The 22,054-nt window shown below is 45.9% G+C and overlaps 1 protein-coding gene across 1 annotated transcript in view; it reads left to right on the top strand.

Annotated features, from left to right (window-relative positions):
* The first annotated feature begins 22 nt into the window (after positions 1-22).
* Positions 23-22,054, top strand: part of ABCC2 (ATP binding cassette subfamily C member 2) — a 33,432-nt gene continuing 11,400 nt past the window's right edge. Inside the window, exons 1-22 of the mRNA XM_081008399.1 lie at positions 23-2,378; positions 6,364-6,537; positions 7,192-7,338; positions 8,836-8,970; positions 9,272-9,394; positions 9,733-9,788; positions 10,323-10,557; positions 11,195-11,370; positions 12,197-12,374; positions 12,892-13,146; positions 13,751-13,816; positions 14,232-14,369; positions 14,455-14,601; positions 15,141-15,225; positions 15,394-15,460; positions 15,749-15,875; positions 15,995-16,171; positions 17,020-17,187; positions 18,759-18,945; positions 19,702-19,828; positions 20,763-20,886; positions 21,469-21,688. Coding sequence (XP_080864525.1) covers positions 2,337-2,378; positions 6,364-6,537; positions 7,192-7,338; positions 8,836-8,970; positions 9,272-9,394; positions 9,733-9,788; positions 10,323-10,557; positions 11,195-11,370; positions 12,197-12,374; positions 12,892-13,146; positions 13,751-13,816; positions 14,232-14,369; positions 14,455-14,601; positions 15,141-15,225; positions 15,394-15,460; positions 15,749-15,875; positions 15,995-16,171; positions 17,020-17,187; positions 18,759-18,945; positions 19,702-19,828; positions 20,763-20,886; positions 21,469-21,688 — 3,154 coding nt within the window. The 5' untranslated portion in view covers positions 23-2,336. The remainder of the gene's footprint in view (positions 2,379-6,363; positions 6,538-7,191; positions 7,339-8,835; positions 8,971-9,271; positions 9,395-9,732; positions 9,789-10,322; positions 10,558-11,194; positions 11,371-12,196; positions 12,375-12,891; positions 13,147-13,750; positions 13,817-14,231; positions 14,370-14,454; positions 14,602-15,140; positions 15,226-15,393; positions 15,461-15,748; positions 15,876-15,994; positions 16,172-17,019; positions 17,188-18,758; positions 18,946-19,701; positions 19,829-20,762; positions 20,887-21,468; positions 21,689-22,054) is intronic.

The following is a 22,054-nucleotide window of genomic DNA, read 5'->3' as shown; positions in this document are numbered from 1 at the left end:
ATTGGAGTGGAAGACTACCTCTTTGAAGTACATAGAGGAAAGTGGTAAAGCAATATTGCAATTGCGGCAGGAGGGATCTCTGAGAACAGGGGTTAAGAGAGCGACCACAAGGTGACCAAGCACTGCAGTTCCGTACACCTGACAGCAAAATTTCATTGTTGTCAGGTTCTGGATCCTGTCCTACAGAAGTCATTAGAGTGGGTGAAGTTTCTATGTAATTAATTTATATAAAAAAATTATATACCAGAGTGGTTTGCAACAATTATACATAAAACCATACAACGAAAACCATAGTGAAAAGTTAAAATCAGAAATGAGGTAACTTTTACGGAAAGATGTATTCTTGATTTCCTGCATGAACCTGTTAATCCTTATTGGCAGAACATTCCACAGTGCTGGACTGATGACGCTAAAGGCTTAGATGCTTATTGTCAGATCTCCACCAATTTGGGGAATGACCAACAACGCTCCTGCAAATGATCTTAGTGACTGAGCTGGGATTATAAGGGTTCAGGCGGAACGAGGCCAAGGGAAGCCCCACACAGAGCACATTGCAGTAATCCAACCTCACGTTTATCAATACATGGACTACAGTGGCCAGGCTGCAAGGTTGCCATAAGGGCATCATTTTCTTGCCCTTATGGCATTTGCCTCCATTTGCATAGCTTCATGACAAGCAGGGCAGCTCCTCAGGTAAGTTAACCTTCCAAAATAATCAGTATCTTGAGGAGGAGCAGAAGTTCAGAAAACGTTTGAGGTTTTATCTGACTCTGGTAAGGGGAGTTTAGAGATTCAGAGGTTGTGTAAGAGATAGTCATGTTGTTTCTGCTGCTAAAGGCCATTGTGGATCTCACACAATGACTCGCAAGTAAAGCTAAGCCAAATCATGACTTGGCACAAATGCTTTGGCATACAGAGGAGGAGAGACTGTGATTGCTCCTCTGGGCCTGCTGCTTCAAGCTAAGCTTGGGCCCATGTCTGAAGCAAGACAAACCATGAGCTTAGGCTTACTTTAGCAGGACTAGATAAGGAGCAAAAGCAGATGTGAATTCTGAGAACCTGTGTGTCTGCACTGATCTATGAAATTCAACTCTGCCCCCCTCCACCTTTACAAATAAAAGTACCCTGAGAAAGGGGAACACTGTTGCAACAGCCTACCATTAACACCAATTTGCAGGAAAGGAATTATTTCACCCTGTGGTAGAACCACACATTGGCCCTTCCCTGTGTCTCAGTGTAAGGCAGAATTGGGAGTTAGAAAGTTGTCCATTGTGGAAAGGTGGTCTTCACTTCCCATTTCCTAAGGTTGTGTGCTCCTGAATTTTAACAGACCGCTGCCATCCAGATAGGGACATTGTTTATAATATGATGAGATTTGATTAACTATCTAATAATTAACCACGAGGGATTTAAATTGCTTGTTCCATGGACATTGGACCCTTTTGTCAGGACTATGAATCACAGTCGGTTCTGGGTTTATTGATTGTATAAAGAATGAGACAGCAGAATTTCTTGGCTTTTTTCAGTTTGTTTCAGGAGCACTTTGGGCAAGGGGGGGGGGGACACAATGATGTCAGTACTACTGCTGGTAGCTAGGGACAGGTTCAGTTTTTGTCTTTCATCCCGAGTAGTACTTTCATATTTCCCACCCCCCACCCCCCTCTCAGACCACTTTTTGTGATTCAGTACTTCCCAGTTAAGATCTATGGATCCCCCAGTGCAGTACCAATCTGATGGGACACTAGAACACTCCGTGACGCTTGACTGGCTGTGTAGGATTACACAATGGGGATATCTAGCTGCTGGAATGGGGAAGACCCTGCTGCATACTTTCAGAAACCCCTTGCCCACAGAAATCATGATGCAGAAGAATAATGGGGCAGAATCAGACCGAGACTGTCCTGGAAATCCGTGGAGGTGGAGAGTAGCATAGGAAATTCCCTGGTGTGGAAAAGGGGTGATGGTTGTCTTCCCACGCTTTCTTCCCAGGCATTATTCAACTTTATCACCACTGGGGAAGGGGGTCTTAGACTAGTGGTGAGTCAACTTGAGGGATCTCATCCAAGACAGCACATGTTGCTGCCCACCAGAATCCACGCCGCCACCTCTCCTGCAGTGTCTCTGGCTATACCCAGGCAGCTCCTCTGCCTATGCCATCCAAGGTTCATGAATTTGATCCATGGGGCTGACTGCACACCAGGAGTTAACGATTAATGATCTGTTGTTGAGAGGCTGTGCCCAACGCCCCTCCGTTGAACCTGTGAGACTTTCGTCCTGCTCAGCCTCTCGGGCTGATACATAGGTCGGACAAAGGCAGGAGGAAGAAGTGCCTTGCCATGGCAGCAGCCTTGGAGCAGTACTGTGGCTCAGTTTTCTGGGTGAGTGGCGGTTTCTCCCTGCGTGGATGGTAGCTCAGCTTCTGGCAGGGATGTCACACTGTAAATCTAAAGGCCAGAGTGCAGTGGAATGTCCTGAATTGCGGGAGGATGGCTAAACGCCTCTGTTAGGGCTGTTTACTTTGAGAGTTGGGATAGTGGTGGTGTGTTAGTTCTGTGTGCACGCTTAGTAAAAGCAACGCCTGCAGTCTGAATGTAGCGAGTCTGGGGTTTTACAATGAACAAATACATCATCTTTGTGTCGCTTACTGCTCCAGTGGGTGCACTGAGCATTGGAAGATGGGAGAGGGCTGGACAGTCCTCATGGCTTGTGAGGAGACCCTTCCCAGGCAGAGGGCCTCCTCAGCAGTGGCACCTTCCCCTGTGGAGCACTCTCCCATCAGATGTCAGGGAGATAAAGAATTATACAACTTTTAGCAGGGAGAAACAGGCATTTGGAGGCTTTTTAGCAGGTTCTCCCCATGTTACTCAATTTCACTTATACACGTGAGGGCCTGGAACATAACCCCTATGCAAGTGGAGGGGTCACCTATATAATAATACAGTGGTACCTCGGGTTAAGTACTTAATTTGTTCCGGAGGTCCGCTCTTAACCTGAAACTGTTCTTAACCTGAAGCACCACTTTAGCTAATGGGGCCTCCTGCTGCTGCCGCGCCGCCAGAGCACAATTTCTGTTCTCATCCTGAAGCAAAGTTCTTAATCCGAGGTACTATTTCTGGGTTAGCAGAGTCTGTAACCTGAAGCGTATGTAACCCGAGGTACCACTGTAGTGTCTTAGAGGGCAGGAGGGCTCCAAAGCATTAGTGGAGATGTTAACACTCCATGTATGATACAATCATGACCGCTTCACTTGTAACTCTGACTCAAACGATTCACTGTAGAGAAAATAGGAGGGTTCTTTAATCTCACACAGAAACGGAAGATGGGGTCACAGTTAGGTGATCTACATTATTGGGCATGCCACATAGTATAGCAGAATGCAACTGGGGAGATCAAGTGCTTCATTCCATATGTAAAAAAAACACCTTTCCTGTTCATGAAATCTATCACTGGAGTTCTGAATGTGGGCCTCTTCCTCCACTTCTCCCTCAGCTGAAATTAAGTCTGAAAGAATCATGATCTTGTAGCCAACAGTACTGGTTGTGCTGTGTTGTGTGTGTGGTGCTCACAACAAATTCTAGAGTTGACAGAGATGTCCATCGTAGGCAAAGGGCCCATAGCCTAAGTCTCTCATTGATGTGTTAGCTTCTCAGAGAACATTTCACTTGGTTCAGGTCCTCTCCTGCTCCATTCTGAAGTGGTATGCTCCCAGGGCTTTTGGTGCTTGATAATTATGACCATGTAGGTTAGCTGTTGACTTGAGGAGTCTCCAGTCCTTTGCGTGAGCTAGATCATTCCACATCCCTGTGAAGTAAATTTAAATTGTCGCGCCACCCTGTCAGGTACTGGTTTTCTAGTGAATTGCCCAGATCTGTTTCCTTGTCATTGATGGAGAAGTCCTGAGCACCAGGAGATTTAAATTGCTAAACAAGAGCTAATGAGTGAAGCTGACTAAGCTGATCAGAGTGCATCTGCCTTTGTTTGAGAATTGTTGTCTCATCTACTGTTTGTAGGGGTCTCAGGGCATTCCACCAGAAACAGAAATGGGAGCAGAAATTGCCACAATTTGTATGTTCACCCAAAATCAGGAACAGTAACAGTAACCATGCAAATACAAATGATATCAGCTGTTGTTTATTTAAGTCCATGAATATTACATGCATAATTTTGTTTTTGATGTTTCCCTTTCATTAAAATGCATTGAAATCGGTTACATAATTCATTATGTTAGTTTCGGCTATAGCAGATAGCAAAACAAATTAACTTAGGTTATAACTGAACTGTAGCAGAATGGAAACAGTGATGATTGCAACAAAGGCAGGACAGGGTGGAAATCGCTGTCTCTTTACATCCTTAGCTACTAGTGGTCCTCTTGGCAAGTAGAGTACAACACTAACTCTTCCTTTGCAGTGAAGGATGTTGGGATTTCCCCTGATTCTGTTCAAGCCAAGAGTCTGTTTCATACATAACAGGCAGGACTCTCCTGGTGCCTCCAATAAAACAAGATTTTGTGTTTCTGAAATGGTGACGTCTCCAGCAATTACTTCAAACTGTCAGGGCAAACATCAAAAGCCCATTGGTACCTGCTTGAAACCTGGAAGAACCGCTGCCCGTCAAAGTAGACAATACTGGACTAGAGTCACATGACATAACACATGACTGATAACGCAGTCAGAATATTCCACTGATGTAGTTTCATTGGCAATTGGGTGTCTGCGGCGCAACTGAAACAGTGAGGAGTTGTGTGGGTGACACAGGAAGAGGATACATATTCTGTACTCCAGATCATGGTTTTGCCCCTAGTAGCAGTTCAACTTTACACCGTCCTGACCCTTGTAGAAGGAATTTCTTTCCATAGATTTCAGTGGGAGGTTTTAATTTAAAACAAAAAACAGGCACTCCCTCAACAATGACAACAACCATCCTGCCCATATTGTCACAGCAGAGCACCCAATTACAGCACATCATTACTTGTATAGCATGGGGTTTTATCAGCTCCAGGGGAGCGCAGTCCACTATTATGTCCAATGGTAGGTGAGAGTGCCGGATTTTGGTGTCCCACAGGGTGCCACTGAAATTTGAGACACCAAGGTCCACCACTGCCCTGTGTGTGTTTGTTCTGCTCCAAAATGGTGCTTGTGTGTCACATAAAAGGACTCGGTCCTCTTCCTAGAGGGATGCCCTGGGGGCTGGCAGCAGTGGGGTCATTACTGGCTTTGCCTCCAGTGGGACACTGTCACATCATTTTGCATGTATATCATGGGGATGTGTTGTTGTGGCGCTCTCTCCACTGTAGATTCATTAGCTGTTTCCCCCATTTAACAATTAACTCAAAAGTTCTTTACAAATACAAGCCCTAAAGAGTCATGCAAAAATACTTAATAATTATATATGCTCCATTAAAACTGCTCGACCAAGCTGCATGCTGAAGTTGCTTTAAAGGGAATGTGGGCTGCAATCATTGCGCTGTAAGAAACAGATTTTTCTACAGCTGTTTTGATACCAGTGTAGTAAAAACGAAATCCAGTTTTGTTCTGCAGAAATAATGGTAAATGTTGAATTCAGGGGAAGAAAGGATGTCCAATCAGTTTGAGAGTTAAACACAGTATCAGCAATGTTAGCTCACACAACATGTACATCATAAACCATATAGATATCCCACCAGGGTATCTCTAATTGATAACTGCTCTTATTAGATAGCATGTGCAACAAAGGTTCAACGCAATTACATGCTGGTAGTAAACACCAGTGCTGTGTTATGGTGAATACAAACATTGACTTTTGCCCACTTGAAAATGTCACTGGATTCTAACACAAAGCATCACTAACTGGCTTGATTGCAGGTGAGTCATACTGAATGGGTTAGCATAAGGATGAGTAAGGGTGGTTGTAAATCAATGGAACAAGAACACCCTCAGAACAGCAGTGGAGACTGGAGGTGGAAATCAGTTATCCTGGGGTTGTGTTACGATGCATTGGGCAAATACAGCAAATCTTTGGAAGATGTTATAGCATTGTAATGAGTTCATGGCAGGTGCTGTGGTATTGGAATTGTGGCAATTGCTGTCAATGTTTACATGCTAATTGTCTGTGTAGATCCACAGTGGAACTTGGAACAGAGATGTAAGGCACCACCACCACAGTGTTGCAGCTCCCATCATCCTCAACCATTGGCCATGATGGTTGGGGTGGATGAGAATTGGACTCCATCAACATCTTGAGTACCACAGGCTCTCCATCCCTGGTGCAACGCATAGTGGTGTGGGGCATGGATACATGTGAAACTATGTCAGGTAGTACATGTGGGCTAAAGATCTTAGCAAGTGTTGGCATATGCCTTATTTTTTTTGTTTTTGATGCCTCCAGAACTCTTCTTTCCTGGACCGGAATGATGCCGACCTGCCACTCTGCTTTGAACAGACTGTTCTGGTCTGGATCCCCCTGGGCTTCCTCTGGCTCTTTGGCCCAATGCAGCTTCTCCACATCTGCACATCCAGGATGAAGAAATCATCTGTCACAAGAGTTTACCTTATTAAACAGGTGGGAGAGAAAGGTGTGCCCCGGAGTTAGTAGCAGGGTGGAAGCAAAGGGCATGCAGATCAAAGGGCAAAGCAGTTCTCTGGGAGGTGGATGGGGGTGATGTGAGAAACCCTGAAAGGGTTTAAGTGAAGTAGGGATCTGTGCTAACTGGGAAATGTGGGTGGAAAGAGCAGGAAAGTCGGAGGGTCAGATGAACTTAAGTGTCCTTTGGCCAGAAGCCTTTGAACCATGTCTTGCTTATGTAATGCCGTCACGATAGTGGTGGTGTTTAGTATATACAGAATTGTTAGGAATCAAGTACTGTAGTGTATTTACTGTTGATGTAGTTTGCGCTGTGATTGTTATAAAAAGGAATACTCAATCAAAACTAACAAACATATACATATATTTATATTATAAATAACACAGGGATTTTTATGTGTTTTGAACCCTCTTTGAGTGCATTCCTTGCAGGAAAGGGGCGTATCAGTACACTTGATTTTTACTTGACGGCGGGTGTGATGCACAGCAGTGCTCCTGGGCCACTTGTGCTGTGGAATGTGGCTTTGCCCTGCATATGTAGCTTCTCCACAATGGGTTTAGAAGCTCCTTGCAACCTTATTCTCCTAGAACGTTGCAGGTAGCAATCTGACACTTCTGCTCTTCCTTTGCTAGGTGCTGGCTGCGCTGCTCTTACTGATGGCCCTTGCTGAAGTGTTTTTCACTGTTGCTGAAGACCTAGGAAACCTCCCACACCCAACCCCTGTTAGCCGAAACCCAATTGTCCAGTACTTGAATCCAGCACTCTACTTCATTAGTTGGGTGAGAGCTCTCCTTCATCAAACCATGTCCTGTGATGGAATTAAAGTGTCCTTTAAAAGGACAAGTTGTTTTCACCACAGAGTTGCCAACTCCAGTTTCAGCCTTCTGTTTCCATTGGGCTGTGTGCGAATACAAGTCCTGATGAGACCCAGAATAGTACTTTGAAGGGAGGGGGTTACATTAGAGAAAAAACAAGGAAGAAAAGTCAAATGCTGCCCCCCCCCATGCCAGCGCTCTGATCTTCTCTGATCTTTAAAGCAGCTGCCTGAAACGGCTTTTTCTTTTTTTAAGGGAGATTTAGGATGATAATAAATCTATTTATTTATTAACCCAAACCTTATACCACAACATAAAACGCAGACACTAGAACATAATATAAAAAGTGATCCCACACTAATTCCCCATCATCAAACTCCCATATTTCCCAAGTACACCATGAAAAGAACAATCTAATAAGGAACATTAAGCTGCATGTGAGAAAACAACAACAACAACAACAGTGGCTGCCCATTGGCCCAAGTCCGCTGGGTGGTTTAAAATACAATAAAAACAGTGGGACAATCTTAGTACAAATATTCAATGAACAAAATTCGTCCATCACCCTCATATTACTCTCAAAGTGCTTCTCCACGAGGGTAGATCCCTTTCGCATTGTCCCTTCAATGGCAACCTGCTCCCCCAAGGTGCATCATACACCTCAAGTCACATCTTATTTGGTATGTCCCTGAAGATGGGTACCTGTACATTTTCTCCTGTGGGGCAAGGAGCAGATTTGAGATGAGGCAGCATTTATCAGGAAAATACTACAGGGAGAAAGGGTTGAAAACAGCAACCAGAACTGACAACCCAATTAGATTCACACCTGCTCAATACCCCTTCCACTGGTATAAAAGTGTGTTAGATAGATAGATAGATAGATTTTTAATTGTATTTTTATTGCTGCTTCTATTTCTTATATTTTATTTTATTGTAATTTGAATTCTATCATCAAAAGCCATATCTTAAGAAATAAAAGAAGCAATAAAATCATACAGCACCTAGCACAGCACATCACAATTGCTGCAACAGGCAGAAAAACCATTAAGTGATTCTGCCAAGACCCTCAGCAGTTTTCAAGTGCTCTGCAGGGGTGGGTAGGGTGGGAACCACTGATTTAGTTTGTCACATTTAATTACACCCTGGCTAGCTAGCTAGGAAGTGGAGGTAGATTTTTTTAGCATTATACAAATTTAGAATTATGAAGGCAAAGGCCATTCTCTTATTTCATCAGTCTGTTTCCAGATCTCATTCTGGAAGCTCAACTAGAAGTCACAAGCCATGTTTTGAGCTTGTCTCAAGTGAGCATGTTCAGCGAGCTAATAAGGTGGATCTTCTCCTCTTCATTATCAAGTTTGATGTCCAGCCTGGTACCATGAGTTTACATCACACCTCCCTCCATTTCCTAACCCTGAAACCAACCCAGTCTTGCAAACTCTTGGCTCTTTTTCGCTACTGCAGTTGCTCGTTCTGCTGATCCATGACAGCCGCCGCTTCACCGTCCGCAGAGACTCGGGGACTCTCTTCATCTTCCTCCTCCTTTCTGTGCTCTGTGGTGTATTTCAGCTCCAGACTCTCATCCGGCAAGCAATACAGGTCAGAAACACAAGACGTCTATGAAAAACTAGGCAACCCAGGATGGCAAAGGTTGAGGTGGCCCCAGCAAAGCCACCTCTGGGGTCATTCAGCTCTGCAAGCCTGTCTGCTGTGGTTCACCCACCCTATTTCTCAGGACAGTCTTGAGGCAGGGGGGAGTGGGAAGAAAGGCCAAAAAGAAGCTGCAGGAAGGAGTTGTCCTGGTGCTGACTTTAGCCCTAACTGCTTGGGAAGAAGTGGGTTCAGCTCCACAATTTGGTTACTTCCACTAGTATCTCCCATTTGTTTTCTTCTCTTGCAGGGCTCCATCACTGATGTGCCACGTTTTAGCTTCTTCCTTGTCTCCTATGGGCTTCAACTTATTTTGTTCTTCATCTCTATTGTTTCCGACGTTGCCCCTGAAATGAAGGAAGCTGCAAAGAAAGTGAGTGTCTTCAGCTACATGCACTAGACTTGTAGGATAACCTTTGGGACAGGAACAGCCATTGGTATCTTGCATGGTATTCCCACTTTGTATAGGTTCTCAGAGCGGGCTTGATGGGATAGGGAACGTTTCCACACATCAGCTCACCAGGAAGCTGGGTTTCATAGGCCACACCTGGCTGCCTGATGCACTGTTTGGTGGGAGTGGTCTCAAAAGGAAAATTTGCCATATATGTCTTGAAGGCTTTGTTTCAAAAGGTGTTAGCCAAGTTAGTCACACCTTGTCACTGTTGTTCCCTGAATTTTTCACCTAGACATTCTGCCTCTTGTCTTTTTCAGAACCCAGAGATTGTGGCCTCTTTCCTGAGCTTCCTCACTTTCCAGTGGTACAGCAGGTATGCAAATCTGAGTGGAAAAGATAAGTGTATTACATCTAGGAGAATAAAGGTTAGAGTTAGGGTCAACTAATCTATCCCATTAGTGCAAGGATTTCAGCTTATGAAACAGGACTTCTCCCTGCTCTCCTCCCATTGTGCATGTGGGAGATTTGTAGTCAAACCTAACAGTGCTAGTTAGTATATGAAGGGGTTAAGACCACAGAGTTCTAATCACTAGGGCTCTGGATCTGAAATATTTGCATGGTGGGAAATGCCGTACTGCAATGTAGTGTTTGAAACCAAGCTCCTATTTCAGTCTTTTATTTCCTCTGCTGTGTCTAACTAGAGGGTCTAGCCTTTTGGAATTCTTCATTCTGTTAAACAAGTGCCAACTGATGGGGAGCTGGCAGCCTCTCACTTCCCCCGAAGCCCCAACCCTTGGATACTGGGCTCATTTCACTGTTGTGCCTGAGCATGGTCAAAGCAACAAATTAGCGGGGTGAAGAGCAGCAAGGGTTTTGAGCACCTGAGTAAATCTGCTGTACCTTTCAGGATGGTGTTCATGGGCTATCGCAAGCCACTAGAAATTGATGACCTCTGGGACTTGAAGGAAGAACATAAGACGGGGAAAATTTTAGGCTCGCTAGAGAAGAACATGACAGCTGGAATAAAAAATGCTCAGCGGAAACTGGAGATCCGGCAACGGAAGAGGAAACGTCATTCAGCAGCTACTGACCAGCACATGAATGGCTTGAGCAAAGCCCAGAGTCAGGATGCATTGGTTTTGGTAACTACTGCTGCTGGGATAGAGAGCGGGGGCTTGCATTTCAGATCCAAATGCTGGGCTGAATGGGAGGAAATCTTACACACAGGATCCCCTAGCCCACTGCAGCTTAGCCCACACAGGATCCCCTAGCCCACTGCAGCTTAGCCCACACAGGATCCCCTAGCCCACTGCAGCTTAGAGCTATTTGGGGGTCCGGTGGCAATATCACTGTGCTTTACAAGTGTGGGGGGGGGGGCTTCTGCACGTATCAGAAGCTCCATTTTGCACAATGTAGGAATCAAACATTTAGTGTCCTTTGAACCCTGCTCCCTTGAAAATTAGACAGGTGCTATCTCTGTTGTCTTTTTGCCATCTATTGAAGACCATTGTCTTTCAAGGAGCCTTCTAAATTAGTAACTTTCCCAGTCTGCATCTGTATTGGAATTCTTTTTAAGAGGTTCAAAATATGTTTTTATAGTTTATAACTTCTTGTTTGCCACCCTGGGGCTCCTTTGGGAAGTGAAGTGGGATACAAATTTATCAAATTAATAAATCTTTATAAATAAATAAGATGGCTGGCTTTATGTGGCAGTTGCCCCACCCTGAGAGTTGGGGGCTGCTTGATGCCTGCCAAACCTAAACCCTGCTCTGAATTTAGGAAGAGAAAAAGGAAAAAGGCAAGAAGGAGGCAGACAAGAAAGACTCTCGTGGGGACTACGCAAAGAGCTGGCTGATGGCTTCTATATTCCGAACCTTTGCTGGGAACCTTATGAAATCAGTGGCACTCAAGGTAGTGCAAGACCTCCTGGTGTTTGTGAGCCCTCAGCTACTGAAGTGAGTCCTCCTAGCTCCACTTTTTAATTCTGAGTTTTCCTGGTGCCCTGGATGGTGGGCAATGGGGTTTAAATAAGCTTCTGATGCAGGAAGATCTTGTCACTGGCTGGAAATCCATTTATACGGTCTGGACCATCCACATGCTGATGAATTCCTTAAAATATTCTCACCATTTTAAAGGCACAAACTATGTGCCTGAAGATTCCAGGTGCAACTAAAACAATTTCCTTGCGCTTCTGCTGTAAGATGGTGCATTAAGATGGCTTTTATAGATGAGGAACATTCTGAGAGAAAGCCAGGGTTTGGATCTGAAAAATGATTTTCCCAGGTCCAGGTTTTATACTGTGGTCCCATTTTAGCTATCTCATATTAGTTGTCCACTGTAGGGGATAAGTAGCAGAGCTTGCTCCAGGGAAGGACACAGTTTGGTCTCTGCATTGAGGAATAGTGATGAGTTATGTTTTAGACTTAATTGAGATATATCCCTAAGGCTGCTGTCACATATATACTTAGCTGGGACTGGGCATAAGTCTCACTGAGCACAATGGGACTTATTTCTGGGTGGACATGTATACTTAAATTTTCCACTGGAGACATGGAGGTGTTCAGGAGAGAGCCACAAAGGTTGCCTGTGGCCTGTGAGTTGTCCACATGTGACATATGGTTGCGTTGCATGAGCCTGGTTGAGGAGGAGCCTGTAGCCTGTGTGTGGAAGAACAAGAGGCTGATGCTTAGGGCTTGTGGGAGGCAGGCGTGTTATTGGGGTGTGGTTTGTGCAAGTCTGAGTCGAATTTAGAGAGATGCTCATCAATATTTTCTCTGGCAGGCTGATGATCTCCTTTGTGTCAGACCCAAATGCCTACCTTTGGCATGGCTACCTCTATGCAGTGCTGCTGTTTCTGACCGCACTGGTGCAATCCATCTGCCTACAGCAGTATTTCCAACTCTGCTTTGAACTGGGCATGCTCGTACGCACTGCTCTTATGGCTGCCATCTACAAGAAGGTCAGTTGGGTCCTTCACTTTTTGTGGGGGCTGCTTTCCTTAGTGCTGACCAATCAACTTTGACTGCTTTCCCCTGGATCTTGGGATGGAGGGATCCTTTGACATTCACACTTCTTCGATTTTTTGCAGTGCAGTTATCCAGCCAAGGAATGCATACAAAAATGCATGCACTGGGATAAAGTGTGCACAAAATGCATATATAAGTGAAAATAACACACACAGATGCATTATATTTGGGGAAACAGCTTTGCACAGATGTGTACATTAGGCAAGTTTGCATGCAAATGGGTATATTAGGAGAAATTCATACTAAAATGCTGATGGATTTTCATGGATTTTATTTTAAAAATTGCAAACCGATGTGGAGGACTAAAGTGAAGATTGGAAAAGTGAGAAACTGAGACAGGAAATTGCTGACATATTTGCTCATCCTTAGTGCTTTGTGCCCTGGTCCCTAATGGCTATGGCATTATCTGGTACCCCTAGTTTTTACAGCCACTGTGGTATCTGCTTTCAGGCCCTTACCGTTTCCAATGCCACACGGAAGGAGTCCACGGTGGGCGAGACGGTGAATCTGATGTCCGCAGATGCCCAGCGCTTCATGGACTTCACAAACATGATGCACCAGCTGTGGTCGGCTCCCTTGCAGATTGTGCTGTCTATAGTGTTTCTGTGGCTGGAGCTCGGCCCCTCTGTGCTCGCTGGGATTGCTGTCATGGTCCTGCTTATCCCCATCAATGCTGTGCTGGTCACAAAGGCCAGAGCCATCCAGGTGAGGGAAGGAATGTCCTGGGCGGGAGGGGAACCAGCAGTGCCTTTTTGTTTGAAAGGGCTGTGAGGTCAGTTCTGCTACAGAGGACAAATTCGTAGGTCAAGCGTGTGCTCCAAATGCTAACCTTGAATTTTGAATGTAACTGCCCTGTGTCATTTTTTGCACTGGGCCTCAGTGAGTAGATTTAATTCTATTAAAAGCAGCCTTTTAAAAATAGTCTGTCCGGTTCATTTATTCAAAATCCTGACGTCTGATTATCCCAGTTTAATGTAGATGTTTCAGAGCTTAGGACAAGACTGAGCATTGTAATCTGTAGAAAACACAACTTGAAAAAAAGAGACAATGCATGTATTTTTTTGTGTGTGTGTGTGTATGTGTGTATTACTGAGCACTGTAGACCTCTGTAGAATAAGTCCCATAGGGCACAGCATCAACCCCCCTCCCCAGCTTCATTTCAGAGATCTATTGGAGAATTAAGGGCAAAACTATGGCAATGTGGTGCCTCTAACTGTCAGAGACAAAGCACAAATGACTTGTCCCTGGGCAACGTATTATGTGGGGCTGGAACAGTGATCAACTCCCTCTTTGCAACTTCTTTGCGCAGGTGAAGAACATGAAGCACAAGGATGAGCGCATGAAAATAATGAATGAAATTCTCAGCGGTATCAAGGTGAGTAGCAGAGACCAGATTGCTCCAACACAGTGATGAGTTGGCTGTACTGATGGAAACATCAATGGATTTTTTTTTTAGTCTGACCTTGTATTGCTTGCAGCACAATCCTAGCCACGTCTACTGATAATTAAGTCCATTTGAATTCAGTTAGGCTTACTTCTCAGTAAGTGGAGTTTGAATTGCAGATAAGGCAGAGGATAACTGGGAGTGTTGCCTCTGATCTCTGCCAGATGCCTTCCCAAAGCAGGCATGCAAGGTCAGCGCCTGCTTAGCCTTTGCCTGCAATGTGTGTGTTGGGAAGGGGCTTGTGCTGGAAATGAGACATGGTAGGATGGAGCCCTGCTCCTGCTTTCCCTGGATAGAAAGCTCTGTTGAACTGAGCCCCCATATCTGACCAGAAGCATCCTTTCAGATCCTGAAGCTGTTTGCCTGGGAGCCGTCATTTGAGAAACGAGTCGGAGGTATCCGGGCACAGGAGCTGAAGCGGCTGCTGCGCTTTGCCTACCTGCAATCCGTCTCCATCTTCCTCTTTGCCTGTGCTCCTTTCATAGTAAGACAGCACACTATTTTTGTTCCTTTTGCTCATTCCTTGCAATGTAGAAGATGCCCCTCATCCCGTGACTCTCCTTCCTTAGGTCTCTGTGGTAACATTTGCTGTGTATGTGATGGTTGATGAAAACAATGTTTTGGATGCGCAGAAAGCCTTCACTTCTATCTCTCTGTTCAACGTCCTGCGCTTCCCTCTGGGCTTCCTGCCATTGACATTGTCCTCCCTGGTACAGGTGAGTAGGCTGGTGAGGGACCTATATCCTGTAACTGAGGTGGGAGGCGGAGCCTGACCCCGGTTTTGGTGCTCACACCCTGTTCGTAGAGAGAGATGGTTGGGTCCTGGGTTGTGCAAATGGCACTGGGGCTCCCTTAGCTTTGGGTTGCATATCATAGACTCCTGATCAGTCTGCATGGCAAATGTCTCTCTCAACAAGCCATGGAGCACCAGAAAGTACCAAGCTACTCCATGCCCCAGTTTTGAGAGGGCAGGCTTACCTGGCAAGGGAGGCAGCCGTGACTGGCAACACTCTGATCATCGCTGGATGGCTGAGTCTGGGTGCTGCAGTTTTAATTTCCCATAATGCCTCAGCATAACCCCATGTCAGAGGCATTGAGGGAAATTGAAAGAGAAGCTCCCAAACCTAATCAGTTGGTGCTGATCATAGCTCTAAAAATGTTTAAAGTGGGCACAGGCATCATAATTGGTTTCTGCAGGTGTGCTGGTACCCCAATCACTGCCTGGCATGCCTGACTTTGCCTCTACATCTTACAGGTCAATGTATCTACTGAACGGCTGGAGCGCTACCTGGGCAGTGAAGACCTGAACACTTCGGCCATATGTCATGAACCGAGCCCTGGTAATTGAAGGTTAGGGTTTGGAGGTCATAGCAGGCAGAGTTCTGAAGCGAATGTAGAAGGCTGGTAAAAATGCGTAAGAAGTCAGGTGCGACTTGTGTTCTGTGACGGGGCTGGAATCGTTCCTACGCTGTCCCTGATGATAATGCTACCTTTTCTTTCTCCTCTAGGCTGTGCTGTGACTTTCTCTGAGGCCTCCTTTGCCTGGGAACAAAATTCAGATGCCACCATTAGAGAGTAAGTCACCATATACCAGACCAATTTTGTATGTTTGTGGGGGGGGGGGGGATTTGTATGTTTGTGGGGGTCTGTGATCCTTTGCGTTAAAGTTGTAAGCCGGGGGGGGGGGAGTCCTTTCTTACCCACCTGCCTGTTGGATAAAGCAGGGAATGGTAAACCAGGCCTTGAACGATAATGAGAATGTTCTGGTAGAGTCTCTCTCAATTGGGATGGTTCCTTCCTGGCCTCAAAGACCAGTCCACTTCCATATACATGCTTCTTCCATGTGCTACTTTTCTCCTGCAGCATAAACTTGAAAATTCCAAATGGGCACCTGTTGGCCATTGTAGGACCTGTGGGATCAGGCAAATCCTCACTGGTGTCAGCCATGTTGGGAGAGATGGAGAACATCAAAGGACATATCAATGTTCAGGTGAGAGGAGGTGGCGGCTCTGCTAAGAAGCCCCAGAGAAGCTAATCTCCAATTCACTGATTTTCCCAAGTACTATTGACTAGATAGATGTCTCCTCCTCCTTCCTCTTGCTTCCTCAGGGCTCCATAGCCTATGTGTCTCAGCAAGCATGGATCCAGAATGCCACACTGAAGGACAACATCCTTTTTGGGTCACCCTTCGATGAGGCCCGATACCAACAGGTCATAGATGCTTGTGCTCTTCTCCCAGACCTGCAGCTGCTACCAGGAGGAGACCTTACTGAGATTGGAGAGAAGGTGCCAACCTTGGGCTTAATGGCAGAAGGGGCAGGTGGTAATCTGGGGCAATGGAGCAAGTAGAACAGGGAGGGAGATGACTCTGATTTATGCAGGAACAAGGGATGCTGTGGGTGATGGTCCAGCCTTGCAAATATATCTACAAAAGTTCCTAGCCAAATAGTAATGGTTACTAGTGCTCTTGTGGCCACATGTAGCTGTGTTTTTCTTTCATGGCCCATTGAGAGGCTGGAAGAAAACAAAACATCCAACTGTGTTCTGAATTACAAAAACTTTCCATGGAGATTCTTAAGAGGTCCAATGGATAGCTCACTTGGTTGGAGTGTGATGCTGATAACGCCACGTTTGCAGGTTTGATCCCCATATGAGACAGCTGCATATTCCTGCATTGAGTGGGGTTGGACTAGATGATCCTCAGGGTCCCTTCCAACTCTTCAATTCTACTTTTCTATGACTGTCATTGAGAGTTAACACTGATCATATTTGGTTATCTTTGGACGTCAGTATGAGGTGTGGGGAGAGCAAGTGTTAATGTAGGCAGCTGTGCAGGACTAAGGGAGGGCAGGAGAATTGTTATTGGGAGAGTGCATAAGGGTAGGAGAAGTCCTGAAAGGGCATTTGATTGGATGGATGATTACGGGAAAATGCTGAATTGTTGTAGAGTATTATAGTATTCATTGTCATGTGGTGTGAGTTTCAGCAGGACCATCTTCATCAGTCAAGGCTGACCAAGCCAAATGCATTGGAGGGGGCTGCTTCTGCCTCAAGTAATCAGAGCTCAAGCTGTTGCCATGCACTGAACCATAGAGAAAGCTCAGAGATCCTAGCTTGGCTGCTTTCTTCTGCAGGGCATTAACCTTAGTGGAGGCCAGAAGCAGCGTGTCAGCCTGGCCAGAGCTGTATACAACAACGCAGACATTTACTTGCTGGATGACCCCCTGTCGGCTGTGGATTCCCATGTAGGACGACACATTTTTGACCAAGTGCTGGGGCCACAGGGGCTGCTGCAGCATAAGGTGAGCTCTTGCCTGCCCTGCAGACCCTGTTTTGTGAAGAGCAGATGGAGAAATGTTTTGTTTGTTAGTGCTACAAGACCTTTCTTCCAAAGCGAACAAAAAAGCGAACAAAAATCTAGCCAGTGTGGGAGACTAGCGTTACTGATTCAGGTAATTGAAAGTTGGCTCCAAAAGAAGTCACTGACTCCAAATGGTCTGTGACTGTTTTCTATAGATGGAAGCTTGCTCTGTCCCTGGTAAAGAGTGTAGAGCTCAAACCTCTTTGGGACTGAGGTCCATATTACTTGAATCAGTAAATTAAATCAACTGCATCAGCTGGATTTGGTGTTTGCTTCTGTTTTGTGATGCTGCCTTTCAATGTGTTCTTAGAAAACTGAGGCAGCTGGCAGAAGGCTAAGTTAAAACAAGCAAACAACAATGCTAAATAAAGAGGATTAGAAATTCAACATACGGTAATATTAAGATTCATGAAAGCCAAATGTTGGGACCTAACCTAGCTCCAAGAGTGGGCCCTGTTCAAGTAGAGGTGTTCAAGGATCAGAAGGGAAACAGATGTGGCCACAGATGGAGTGGAGGTCAAGCATTGGATTGAATGGATGCGATCGTAGGTAGTCTGGAGTTCATGCAGATGAAGATCCAAACGCCAGAGGCATGTGTAGAGTCAGAACCTGGCAGAAAGGCAGCAACAGGGGCTTGATGGGGTCAGGAGCAGATGTGAGGTAGCAGGCTGTCATCACAGTCCAAGGAAAAGGAGTTGGCGAAGATCTCCTCAATAAGCTGCTCTACCTAGTGGCTTAGGTTGGTTGCAGTGGTTTTGTAGGGGCTGGCATGTTCCAGTTGGCTTGGAGAGTCAGCTGAGAGTCTTCAAGCTGGAAGCTCAGCTGCTTCTCTTCAGGCTGGAGCTGTGTCCTAGAAATTGTAGCTGCTGGGAGGGGTTTCTGGTGCCTGTGTTTGAAGGAGGAGTGGCCATTTCGATGGGGAAATAGATATAACATTTGTTTTTTCAAAGCTTGCAGGAGGAGGATTCAGGAGGGTTAGTTTAAGTTAGTGAAGTGGGCTTTTTGTAAAGGAGAGACAGGTGAGTCCACAGTGTTCCTGTAGAAGCCTTCATGATATAATGTCATGGGTCCAGGGTACAGAGTGGCTGGGGGTGCCATCTTCTTGATAAAGGTAAAGGGACCCCTGACCCTTAGGTCCAGTCGTGACCAACTCTGGGGTTGTTGCGCTCATCTTGCTTTACTGGTCGAGGGAGCTGGCGTACAGCTTCCGGGTTGTGTGGCCAGCATGACTAAGCCGCTTCTGGCGAACCAGAGCAGCGCACGGAAACGCCGTTTACCTTCCCGCTGGAGTGGTACCTATTTATTTACTTGCACTTTTACGTGCTTTCAAACTGCTAGGTTGGCAGGAGCAGGGACCGAGCAACTGGAGCTCACCCCGTCGCAGGGATTTGAACCGCTGACCTTCTGATCAGCAAGTCCTAGGCTCTGTGGTTTAACCCACAGTGCCACCTGCGTCCCATACAACTTCTTGATACTACCTCCTTAATTGTGATATGCTGGTTTGTGCCACAGACCCGGATCCTGGTGACTCATAGCCTAAGCTTCCTGGCCCAGGTGGATGACATTGTGGTGCTGGTGGCTGGAGCTGTTTCCGAACAGGGTTCTTACAGCACCTTACTGGCTAATGGTAAAGCATTTGCTCAGCTGCTCAACACATATGGAAACCAACAGGAAAACAGTCCTGAAGAGGAAGCTACAGGTAAGAAAGCATTACATTATACAGCAGGGGTGGGGGAACCTTATCAGGATTGGCCTTTTAAGCCAAATTTGACAGGTGAGCTGGGCTCCTCACCTGTCGCCTGACTTCACAATAAAGCAAGGTGCTGCTGATACAGAAGAAAACATATTTGATTTAGTAGTGTGATCAGGGAGGCGGTTTGCATTGAAACGAAGGTTTCCCTCACTCTAGCAGGGGTTTCAGTGTAAACCCTTTCCTGATTAGGAAGAGAGTTGAACTGAATCCTGACACATGGAGCAGGATTTAACTCTCCTAAATCCTGTTGCATTGGTTGTGCATGCCAACCTTCCTGTGGGGAACTGGTTCTGTTGCTGTTGGCTGCATGCACTTCACCTGCAGCCGCCCATCAAAGCAATGCCAGCTGATTGACATGGTTTTGAGAAAATGGCCTTGAGGTCCATGGTGGTACCACTGGCAGGCTAAGATTGGCCTGTGGCCCAGAGGTTCCTCACTCCTTGTATACAGGGTTGAGGGACACTGATCAAAGTGACCGTCCAGTATGCATCTTGTTCTGGAGTGAGTCACAGTAAGGTGGTGCCATAAATATGATTTGTAACTTCCATGTATCAAAACTCCATTTTGAACAGCAACGAGACAACTCTTGTGGGGCAGGATCCACCTAAGATAATGACCTGATATAGTGACCTTCAGACTTCATTCTTCCTGAACTTGCCTCCTTCCTGAGTTTCATGCCATGGTCTTGACTTTTTTTTTTAGTGGGGATGGAAGAGGACCTAGAACTGGATGGGGACACTGAACCTGGAGCTGAGGAGGTACCAACTGATGTGGTGACCATGTCCCAGAAGAGTGAGGCCAGTGTCCACCAAAAGGACTTCATCCGCAGGTTAGGCCTCCTATGAACTCACAGCCACTTTATTTGCTAATTTGCCTTCCTATTCTCCCCATCTTTCTCCCTGTCTTTCTAATATCTCCCTTTCCTTTCTTCCATTTGGCATTTATTTAAGGCTATTGAGCAAGGCCTTAGGGTTGGGGTAGGTGGGGACTAAAGGGCCCCCCTCAAAACCAGAAGTCCTAGGGAAGTGTTGATTTCTTCCTAGAGTCTCGTCTATGATCCTAGCATCTTTCCTCACATGGCTAAAAAACTCGCTCAGCACCACCACATCCAGTCACCTCGTCTTTCACACACTTGCCCAATCAACATCCCCTTAGGGCTTGCAGGGCCTGGGATCAGAATGGTTTTGTCTCTGTGTAGCTCAAGAATGGGAAGCCTGTGGCCCTCCAGATGTTGTCACTCCCATTCAGGAGGTATACTGTAACAACATCTGGGGTGGGTGGGCACAGGTTCTCTGGACTTGGCATAGCTGATACTTTGCTGAGTTTCACCCTGCAGCTGCCTTGATTCCAAAGTTCTGTGATATTTTTCTCATTGGACATACTCAGATTTTCAGCTTCATTCCAGAATCCTTGTTGACCTCAGCTACCTCTGATGGCCTGAGAAAAACCAAATTGGGTGATACAGGGCAAAACGATGAACTGCGATGTTGGGTCATCCTAATGTGCTCTTAGATTGATAACGGGTTGCAGCACCAGTCACCAGACAACAGGTTTCATGTGTCGTGTATTTTTAGATTGTCACCCTGAGGGCAGGAATCGTCTTAGAACTGATTTTTGTAAGCTGTTCTGAGACCCTTTTTGGCTAAAAGGCAAGGTATAAATACTTTAGAAAAACAAAATGGCAGGCAGGGCAGCACAGTGCCCAGAGCATGCGGGGAAGGACGATAGAATCTCTGTCCCTCATCATTGTTCTCCTGTGTTAGCCTTAGTAACAGCAGTCACAGGTCGCTCACGATGTCACAGCGAATGAAGTTGAAGGAGAAGAAGCCAGTGGCTGAGATAAAAGGACAGAGGCTGATTGACAAGGAGGCCATGGAAACCGGCAAGGTGAGAGGGAGGGGTCAAAATGTTCTCCTGCCTCATAATTAGGACAAATGAGGGTCTCAAAGAGATGGAAGGGAGGAGGGTTGTGGAGACCCTGTCCCAGAGCTAGATGGGGAACAGAGAATGACCACCTTGCAGGAGGTTAGTTGAAGGACTCCTCATTCCATTACCCCCAAGGAAAAGGTGTAGTAATGCTGTTTTGATTGATAAATTAATTAATTTGTACACCACCCTTCTTCTGAAGATCCCCAGGCGGTTCGAACAGAAAAATAAAAAAATGAGAATACAATAGTGCCCTCTATTTTGGATTTTGTTAAATTCTTTCTTTCCTGTTAACCTGCCGCTCAATTTTAAGAGCCTTTGCAGTGTCCATTATTGCGCCCTGCCCGTCCAAGGAACAGTTCAGTCTTTCTGTCCTTATATACTGACTACTGGACTGTTCCTGCTTATCTTCCTGGTTAATTGAGTCATATGCCATAGCATATGCTGGAACGTAAGAGGTTTTCAAGGGCTGCTATTTCAGAGTGTGTGCAATGATCACCCACTATGGCACTCTGTGTCTGATAACAACCCTCTGCCTTGTAGGTGAAGTTCAGCATGTATCTGCAATACCTCCGTGCTGTTGGCTGGTGCCTGTCAACAATGGTCTTGCTTGCCTACATAGGGCAAGCTGTAGCCACGATTGGCTCCAACCTGTGGCTTAGTGAGTGGACAAATGATGCTGCAAAGTACGCGAACCAGACCTACCCAGCTTATCAACGTGACCTGCGTATTGGAATCTATGGGGCATTGGGTGCTGGCCAGTGTAAGTCTCTGAAAAACAGAACCACTCGAGAAATGTAGAGTGGCTAGGAACTGCCCTGTTAGTTGACAAACAAATCGGCTCCCAAACGCCGAAAACCCGGAAGTAAGTGTTCCGGTTTTTGAACGTTTTTCAGAAGCAGAACATCCGATGCAGCTTCCACTTGAGTGTAGGAAGCTCTGTTCTTGAGCTGGTAGCAGTTTTCAAGGTCCAAAGACCTGCGAAATTTGGACCCACAGCTGAAAGCAATAGACCCATTACTGGGAACACATGGGCAGCTATCCAGGGTGGCATTTTGCAGAGGGCACCACTAGAGGTCTATACAGGTGATATCATCAGGGCACAACACCAAGGCAGATGGAACTGCAC

This window comes from Podarcis pityusensis (genome assembly GCF_964106645.2).
Source record: "Podarcis pityusensis genome assembly, chromosome: 5".
Lineage (NCBI taxonomy): Eukaryota > Metazoa > Chordata > Lepidosauria > Squamata > Lacertidae > Podarcis > Podarcis pityusensis.
Note: the sequence above shows the minus strand (reverse complement) of the source record. Positions and strands in the feature narration are given on the sequence as shown.